This window comes from Mastomys coucha, unplaced genomic scaffold (genome assembly GCF_008632895.1).
Source record: "Mastomys coucha isolate ucsf_1 unplaced genomic scaffold, UCSF_Mcou_1 pScaffold7, whole genome shotgun sequence".
NCBI classification, from domain to species: domain Eukaryota; kingdom Metazoa; phylum Chordata; class Mammalia; order Rodentia; family Muridae; genus Mastomys; species Mastomys coucha.
In genome coordinates, this window is record NW_022196913.1 from 79952840 (window position 1) to 79962491 (window position 9652).

The following is a 9652-nucleotide window of genomic DNA, read 5'->3' on the forward strand; positions in this document are numbered from 1 at the left end:
GTCAAAGTAAAAAGTACATACGGGGCAGCATACATAGGCATACCCAGCTTCCCTGGGACTGCACTTCAACATCTAAGATTTTACAGACTTCTGTTTGCTTGTTTGGCAATTTGGGGAATCTGTGCTCACAGTCCAAAAGAATTAGGGCCATGGAGAGGAAGACAGATGGACATGGACGCTGACAGAGGAAGTTCAAGGTGGAGAGGGAGAGAAACAGTTGCTTCTTCTGTTAGCTAATGAAAGAATAGCTTTTACAGTAGTTTTGCAGCTGTGTCTCTCCCATGCAGGTTTTCAAGCACAGGAGCTGGGACACTGATAAACTCCACAGACACCATCTGTATTTCCCCAAGTTTTCTCCTACAAGTAGTTAGTAAAACCTTGCCTAATACCAGGAGAACATTTGTCCCCAGGGGCTGGCTGAGCCACTTAGCTGCAGGCTAAGTGCATGGGTGTGCAGCCCCCACCCATGTGAACGGCAGAGCAGAAGACGTTCCTGTGTGCAGCCAGCTCACGTGTTCCATGACAACTCTTTCTTTCTCTTGTTTCCACCCTTCTCAACAGGAGGTCAACTTTGGTGTACCACGACGAAGGCCATCTCAGAGGGTGAAGAACTCGTTGCCTTTGTGGTGGATTTTGACTCAAGGCTACAAGCTGCTAGTCAGATGACTCTCACAGAAGGCATGTACCCGGCCCGCCTGCTGGACTCAATTCAGCTGCTTCCTCAGCAAGCTGCCATGGCTTCTATTTTGCCTACAGCTATTGTCAACAGTAAGTGCTGAGTGTAATAGCTCAGTTTTGTGATGTGATGTGTATTTATGGGAGAAAATAGTGTCTACTGACAGGCAGCTAAGGACAGACATTTTCTTCAGTATGTAACTGTGTATGCGTGCGTATGTGTGTGTATATGTGTGTGTGTGTGTGTGTGTATGTATGTGTGTTTGCCTCACATGGGAATGCAGACAAAATGTGTACACCCAATTATGTCAGATTAGATTCCTAAATGTCATCCATACTAAAAGCTGTCAATTCTCTACCTGTTGAATAATACTCAACTTTGCTTAACAATGACAAGCCCAATGGCTTTCATGGATGATTTTCTAGTAGCAAAAGTTGTATTTGTTAAGGGCCATGGTATTTAACAAACTTGAAAAGAAGAATATAAGTTTAAAAATCAAATTTTATTATGTATTTTAATAATACAGAGTATGTTGGTGTGAGGCTCTGATGTACAATAATTATTATTCTATTGGAAAGTAACAATATATCAATAGTAATATAACAAGAGTAGCCTCAAATAACCCAGTACAAATACATAGAATGTTTGCACTTAGCCTTACAATCTGGATGAAGTCCTGGTAACCTGGGCAAATCAAAATATTTGTCTCTAGGCTGCTTTATACTGCTAAGATGAATACTGGTCTAGTTTGGATTTCTTGAACACATAAAGTGGTATGTTATATGGTGGACAATCAATGGTTCAAGGGGCCCCAGGGTCTTTGTTCTAGTAAGATCTGCTTTTTTAAATTTATTTATTTATTTTATGTATATGAGTACACCCTGTAGCTGTACAGATAGTTGTGAGCCTTCATCTGGTTATTGGGAATTGACTTTTAGGACCTCTGCTCACTCCAATCAACCCTGCTTGCTCCAGTCTGCTCTGCTTGCTCAGTCCCTACTTGCTCTGATCCAAAGATTTATTTATTATTATAAATAAGTATACTGTAGCTGTCTTCAGACGTACCAGAAGAAGGCCTCAGATCTCATCATGGGTGGTTGTGAGCTACCATGTGGTTGCCAGGATCCGAACTCAGGACCTTTGGAAGAGCAGTCAGTGCTCTTACCTGCTGAGCCATCTCACCAGCCCTGGAAGATCTGCTTTTATTTAGCTCTCTGTGGGAAACAAAACTGAGTGGCAGTCACATGGCAAGAATAGAATTATACTAATGTTGGTAATAAAAAATGCATCGAATCTAAAGATAACATTGAAGATCTTTGAGAGCAATGAAAAAGAAACCTAGATAGCAATAATATTTTCACATTATTAAAAATATCCCACTGTAATTATGAATAAAGAAATTCATAGGTGATTCTTAAATCACTATGCATGTAATCAATTGGCCAAAGACTTTTAACATAAGCAAATCTTGTTTTATTTAAAAGATTTATTTAATAGTTTTCTTTTTACTTTTGTTCCTATTGCATAGAACATGAAATAATGTGACAAACTTGCATGTGAAGCAAAGCAATTTGATTACAAGAAATTTCAAATAATCTTATTCAATTATGATCCTCCAATGTATAATCTTAATTCTAATTATATATTAGAACATACCTGTTTTGTAGAAAGATGATTAATCTCAAGTGACCCAATATATGCACAGATTATCATTTGCATCCTGAAATCAATCATGTGGCATGTCTCTGTTGACGTATCCACTGTAGTAAACTGTGTAGTCTCTTAGATAGTGTAAATGCACTTCACTTGGGAAGCATGGGCTAAGTAACAGTCATCAGTGCATAGTTTTGTAGCTATCTTGCTCTCCTCACAGTTAGAATTTGATCCTTAGTTTTCTCTCATTTCTGATTCATGATTCCACAGCTTCCTTTCTTTCACCATGAGCTGTGTTTTGATTGTTTATTAGTGATATGTTTAACTCTTCCTTCAGTGATTGAGAATTCTCTTAACACTTTCTCACATGTCCCTATGTATTTCCTTCAAAACTACCAAGTTACATATGTCTAATGTGACCATATGTACCCCCAAACCCTCTACAGAGTACTTAAAAGCCATCTGTCTATGCAGTAGGAAGCCAGGCTGGATCACTCCATACTGCCTCAGCCTACAAAGTACTGGTCTTGTCGTCTCATTTCTGCTTCTCTCCTATAATCCCTCCTTTCTGCCACCTTGTCATCCAGACAGTATGGTAGGAGGTTTAAGTGTAAATGGTTTCCCAACCTCTGAGATGAAACTTTTTGGCAAACCTCTAACCTCCAAAAGTATTTACATTATGATTCATAACAGTAGCAAAATTATGATATAGCAATGAAAGTAATTTTATGGTTGGGGGAAATCACACAATATAAGGAGCTGTAGTAAAGGCTCACAACATTAGGAAGACTGAGAACCACTGCTTCACATGGTCTTATACAAGGGAGTCAGCTGTGGTTTCCTCAACTGTAGCTATATGAGGAGGAAACTATACACATATGAAGAAATTTTCTGAATAAAGTCCTGGAAATCACACACTGAGGCTAGAATTCAAGCCTTGTTATATTTCACTTATTTGATGGCACTTGCCTTCTATCCCTAGAGAATGTTTCTTCCACATTAGCTTCCTTGTGATGGGCTCTGATTCCCCATAATCACAGAGACAACAAGAAAGCCTCTCAGAAGAGCCTGCAAGATCCTTTATATTCTATCTCGCCATTTGCCTCAACAATACCACACAGCCAGTGAGCCTTCACCCAGGTCCTCTCAGGGTCAGGTGACTTCCTCTCTGCACAGTTGCTCTTATCAAAATGACAGGATTTTTTTTTCTCCACCTGAATAAGTTCATTTCATTCTTCACATCAGATCTAAGGCCCAACATTATGAGCTCTCTAACTGCCTGGCTGACTGGCCCCTTCTGATATCACTACCCTTCAGAAGCGTAGTGGACACCACTGTCTGTCCCTTGGCTGTTCTTTCTGTTTCTTCTATCAGAGGCTGCAGCGACACTAATCACTATCACCATATTCTTACTTCTTCATGAACCAGACAAACCACTTTTCATTGCTTGTTACAAACGCATGTTATTTTAACCCATAAGTATAAAATGAAATGATTTTGTATTTTTAATATTGCCATCTCCTAGAGTATTCCTTTGTAAACAGTCTGTGGGATGTGAACTTACAGAATGTACCCATTCCTTTAAGAGCCTAGTCCTGATCTGCCAAAGATGCAAGATCAACTCATTGATGCTCCCAGTAGAGCCTGGGAGCAGACTCAGAAAGATAGAATTAAATGTTGCCCTCCCCTCATTTCACTCCCACAGACAGTATCTAACATGTCTCTGGTTTTGCTGCAGAGGATATATTCCCTTGCAAGTCCTGTGGCATCTGGTACCGGAGCGAGCGGAACCTGCAAGCCCATTTGATGTACTACTGTAGTGGGAGGCAAAGAGAAGCTGCTCCAGTGTCTGAAGAAAATGAAGACAATTCACATCAGATTTCCAGCCTGTGCCCCTTCCCGCAATGCACCAAGAGCTTTTCCAATGCCCGAGCTCTAGAAATACACCTGAATTCACACAGTGGTAAGGGCCTCTAATGTTTCTGCAGTTCCTTTGGGGTACTCTGCATTCTTTCTATGCATACATATGTACATACATGCACATATACATATTAACTATAATATATTCATATAGAGATACATGCATATGTACATACATATATATGCATATGCATACATACTTAATTTTACTGGGCCAAGTAGTGTTCTTTTATACTACTTAGATGTAGTATATTTTAACCAAAGGACTTGACTGATTTCTTCAACACCTATGACAGTGCTTAGACTGTGGGCCAAATTATTACATTCATTTTCCTCTTCATCAAAATAGCATTATTTCTTTTCCCCCTTTTTAAACGCCATGCATATTTATTGCTTTAAGTGTTAAGTGAACTTTGCAAACAGATCATGGTGCTTTCCGTGTGGTAAGGAAGAAATAGTAGGTACATTAAAAAAGGAGCTGCTGCACCAAATTGAAGCTGCTATTTTGGTAGATTCAATTAAAAACTCCTCAGTTTCCAGAGTATGCATGGTTAAAGCTTAATTGATTTTTATGACATGAAACTACTCTAAATTCCTTAAGAAAAACAACAAGGTAGAATCTATTCTCACTTATATTTAAAATGGACCTCATCTATTGTTAGCTTAATCTCATGGCATCCTAGTTCTTCCTTTTAAAAAATGTATAGAATTGTACTAAATTTAAATATTTTAGATTTTTTTCTAGTTTAGTTTAGTTTAGTTTGGTTGTGGCACTGACTCTCTAACTGATTGTCCTGGTACTCATTATGTAGACTGAGCTGGCTCCAAACTCTCAGTATAGAGAAGATATAGAGAAAGATAAACTGAGTCTGTTCCCATTATGTATGAACAAACAGAGGCGGGAGTTGATCTCCATGACACTTTCCTCCACAGTCAGTGGCAGTAACTGATCAGAAACAGGCAATGATCAACCAGTATGGGTACTCTTCTAAACAATATTAGCCTACCAGTGTTTACCAGCCAAATATCCGTCCTAGATACACATAAGCCACACTCAGTAAAACCAACAAATAAAAGATAAAAGATGAGCCAAGTGGTTGCTAAAACCTTGTAATTTCTTCTTGCATGTAGGGAATCAGTAGCTAATAGCCAATCTAATATTCTAATATGCTACTATATTATAGAATACAGTAATATATTTAATATTAGTGAATATTCTGTCACTTCTTTCTACCATAGAGGATAGTATTTGGATGGTTTAAAAATTATAAGCCTAAGTCTTCATGTTTTGCAGCTTGATTACTATAATTAACTTTTTTAGGTTTTTTTGTTTATTTGTTTGCTTGTTGTTGTTTTTTGTTTTAGTTTGTTTATTGGCCCATAAAGTAGGATCACTAATAGTTCTCCCCACCTATGCCATAACACTCACAAAGAGGCTTAGGAAATTATTATTCCATATTTCACCAACATCATAGTATCATAGGTGATCCTAAGGGTTACTGTTTCTGGTGTATTGGAGACTCAAGCTCACTAGTAAAGGTTTCCATCCCTGGGAAACAAACAGTTGTATCTCTCAGCTTTCCTGCTTTGTGTGTCATTCCAGGAGTGAAAATGGAAGAGTTCCTGCCCCCTGGGGCGAGTTTAAAATGCACGGTCTGTAGCTACACTGCTGATTCTGTGATCAACTTCCACCAACACCTGTTCTCGCATCTCACTCAAGCCGCCTTCCGATGCAACCACTGCCATTTTGGCTTTCAGACCCAGAGGGAGTTACTGCAGCACCAGGAGCTCCATGTCCCCAGTGGCAAACTTCCCAGAGAAAATGACATGGAGCACTCTCCAAGTGGAACGGAAGACAGCTTACAGCCAACTACGGACTTGTTGGCCAGAAGTGACCTCTCCCAGAGCCAAAAGGCCATGCCTACTAAAGATGCAAGCTCAGACACAGAGCTGGACAAGTGTGAGAAAAAGACTCAACTCTTCCTCACCAATCAGAGACCAGAAATACAGCCTGCAGCCAACAAGCAAAGCTTCTCTTACACAAAAATAAAGTCTGAGCCCTCCAGCCCCAGACTTGCCTCATCTCCAGTGCAACCCAACATTGGGCCCTCTTTCCCTGTGGGACCTTTCCTGTCTCAGTTTGCTTTCCCCCAAGATATCACGATGGTCCCTCAGGCTTCAGAGATCTTAGCCAAGATGTCAGAGCTGGTACACCGACGACTGAGGCATGGGAGTAGTAGCTACCCTCCTGTAATTTACAGCCCTTTGATGCCCAAAGGGGCTACGTGCTTTGAGTGTAACATAACATTCAATAATTTGGATAACTATCTAGTTCATAAAAAGCACTACTGCAGCAGCCGATGGCAGCAGATAGCCAAATCCCCTGAGTTTCCGAGTGTGTCTGAAAAGATGCCTGAGGCTGTGAGTCCTAACACTGGCCAGACTTCCATAAACCTTCTCAACCCAGCAGCTCATTCATCCGACCCGGAGAATCCACTTCTTCAAACATCCTGCATCAACTCTTCCACTGTTTTAGATTTGATTGGGCCAAACGGGAAAGGCCATGAGAAGGACTTTTCCACTCAAGCCAAAAAGTTGCCCACCTCCAACAGCAATGATGACAAAATAAATGGAAAGCCCGTTGATGTGAAAAATCCCAGTGGTCCCTTAGTGGATGGGGAAAGTGACCCAAATAAGACTACCTGTGAAGCTTGTAACATCACCTTCAGCAGGCATGAAACCTATATGGTCCACAAACAGTATTACTGTGCAACACGCCATGACCCTCCGCTAAAGAGGTCTGCTTCCAACAAAGTGCCAGCCATGCAGAGAACCATGCGCACACGCAAGCGAAGAAAGATGTACGAAATGTGCCTACCTGAGCAGGAGCAACGGCCACCCCTGGTCCAGCAGAGATTTCTTGATGTAGCCAACCTAAGCAATCCTTGTAGCTCCACTCAAGAGCCCACCGAAGGGCTAGGAGAATGCTACCACCCGAGATGCGACATCTTCCCAGGAATTGTCTCAAAGCACTTGGAAACATCGTTGGCCATGAACAAATGTGTTCCGGTTCCCAAATGTGACACGACCCATTCCAGTGTTTCCTGCTTGGAGATGGATGTCCCCATAGATCTCAGCAAAAAGTGTTTGTCGCAGTCTGAGCGGACGACAGCATCTCCTAAGAGGCTACTAGACTACCACGAGTGCACTGTGTGCAAGATCAGCTTCAATAAGGTTGAGAACTACCTGGCCCACAAGCAGAATTTCTGCCCTGTCACCGCACATCAGCGTACTGACCTGGGTCAGCTTGATGGCAAAGTGTTTCCAAATCCAGAAAGCGAACGGAACAGCCCAGAAGTCAGCTTTGAAAGAAACATGATCAAATGTGAGAAGAACGGGAATCCAAAGCAGCCTTCTCCCAACGGAAACTTGTTTTCATCCCATTTGGCAACCTTGCAAGGTCTGAAAGTCTTCAGCGAAGCAGCTCAGCTCATTGCTACAAAAGAAGAAAACAAACATTTGTTTCTTCCCCAATGCCTTTACCCTGGAGCAATAAAGAAGACGAAAGGAGCCGACCAACTTTCTCCATACTATGGCATAAAGCCAAGCGATTACATCGCCGGTTCTCTTGTCATCCACAACACTGAGGTGGAACAAAGCACAAATACAGAAAACGAGTCTCCTAAAGGCCAGGCCTCCTCAAATGGGTGTGCTGTACCCAAGAAAGATTCTCTGCCATTGTTGCCCAAAAACAGAGGCATGGTCATTGTGAATGGTGGACTGAAGCAAGATGAAAGACCTACGACCAACCCACAGCAAGAGAACATTTCCCAGAATGCCCAGCACGAAGATGGCCACAAATCCCCTTCGTGGATCTCTGAGAACCCGTTAGCTGCAAATGAGAATGTCTCCCCAGGAATCCCCTGCGCAGAAGAACAGTTATCTAGCATAGCAAAAGGTGTGAATGGCTCCACCCAGGCTCCCAGCAGTGGGAAATACTGCCGGCTATGCGACATCCAGTTCAATAATCTTTCGAACTTTATAACTCACAAGAAGTTTTATTGCTCATCACATGCAGCGGAACATGTCAAATAACTGAGTTACTAAAGAAAGCAGTCACCTTTGGTACCCGTGTTTAGTATGTTCTTCTAAACAGTCCAGAAAACGAAGACGCTGTTCGAATTACATCTGGCAATCAGGAGATAATTCATTATGGCTGAGTTGAAGACTTAAGGTGTAATTTCATTACAGACCATTAGTAAAGTGTATTATTGGTGCCATTTTCAGAAAAAAATTAATTTATTTTACCAGCAGTATTCATAGCTGTGGTTATGTTATTTTTATTTAAAAACTTTATATTAAAGTCATTTGTAATGTTACTGTATAGTTATTGTGTAGCACATATGGTTTGCACTGTATAGTAGCTTTTAAAGAAAATAGTCACAAACAATACAGAAGAGCATTTTAGAAATAGCTTCAAAAGCACTTGTGTATCCTGATTTTTTTCTTATATGCTGTTGCAGATATACGTATATGCTAAAATATAACCTGCAAACATGTTCTAAATATACATGCTACAAGTTCGCCTTAAGATTTGAATTCTTGGATAATCAGGCTCCAATTGCACTTTATATTTTAGCAAATACAGTCTCTTAGCCACTAGGCTTTGCATTCGTGTGTAGCCGTATATTTCTGTCCATTTTCTCAAACTGAAACATGTATGTTAAATGAAGATGGCATTTCTTTCTTGTATAGTACTTGTATTTTCTTTCGCTGATGCAGCCCTGTCTCAATTTTTAAACCTTTGCTGTTAAATGCAATACTTTATAAAGAATGAACAAAATTACTGGAAGCAGTATTGTCAGTAACGAAGTAGTATTAATCAGTTTTATCTTTTGAAAGGCACAGTCTAAATCGAACCCCTAAACTCAATGCTGCAAGTATGAATTTAATTCATATATAAGATCTATTTAAATATAAGAGTAGCAATACTGCACCTGGTGATCACAAAGATAATGTTCTACTTCTGATAGAAATAATTTCTCAACAAATGTTGTTACTATGCATGTACATGGATGGAATAAAATTCCAAATTGTTGGAGACGTTTGATGTTCTGGGCTTTATTTATTTATTTTTTTCACTTTAAGCACCAGGTAAAATATCTAGCTCTAATTGTCACACAATAAACAGCAACACTTTATCATCAGTTTTATGTTAATTTCTGTGGGTAAGTTTCCCTCAAGAATGGCTGAGGCACTCAGTTTTCCGTTCCATCTATTTAAATAAGCCTTACTCAATTATCTTCAAGACATAGCAGCCTAGGACACCACACCACACCACACTACTGTGGCTAGAAGCAGCAGCAACAACAAACTGAGATTGCAGGCATCCCCATCTGACAG

General features: G+C 40.4%; 1 protein-coding gene across 2 annotated transcripts in view; it reads left to right on the forward strand.

The window, feature by feature from the left end:
- Zfpm2 (zinc finger protein, FOG family member 2) overlaps window positions 1-9352 on the forward strand; it is a 433065-nt gene extending 423713 nt beyond the window's left edge. For both annotated transcript variants that reach the window (XM_031358378.1, XM_031358379.1), the window contains 3 exons: window positions 562-768; window positions 4068-4292; window positions 5853-9352. In XM_031358378.1, the coding sequence (XP_031214238.1) occupies window positions 562-768; window positions 4068-4292; window positions 5853-8344 (2924 nt within the window). In that variant the 3' untranslated portion in view covers window positions 8345-9352. The remainder of the gene's footprint in view (window positions 1-561; window positions 769-4067; window positions 4293-5852) is intronic.
- The last annotated feature ends 300 nt before the right edge of the window (window positions 9353-9652 follow it).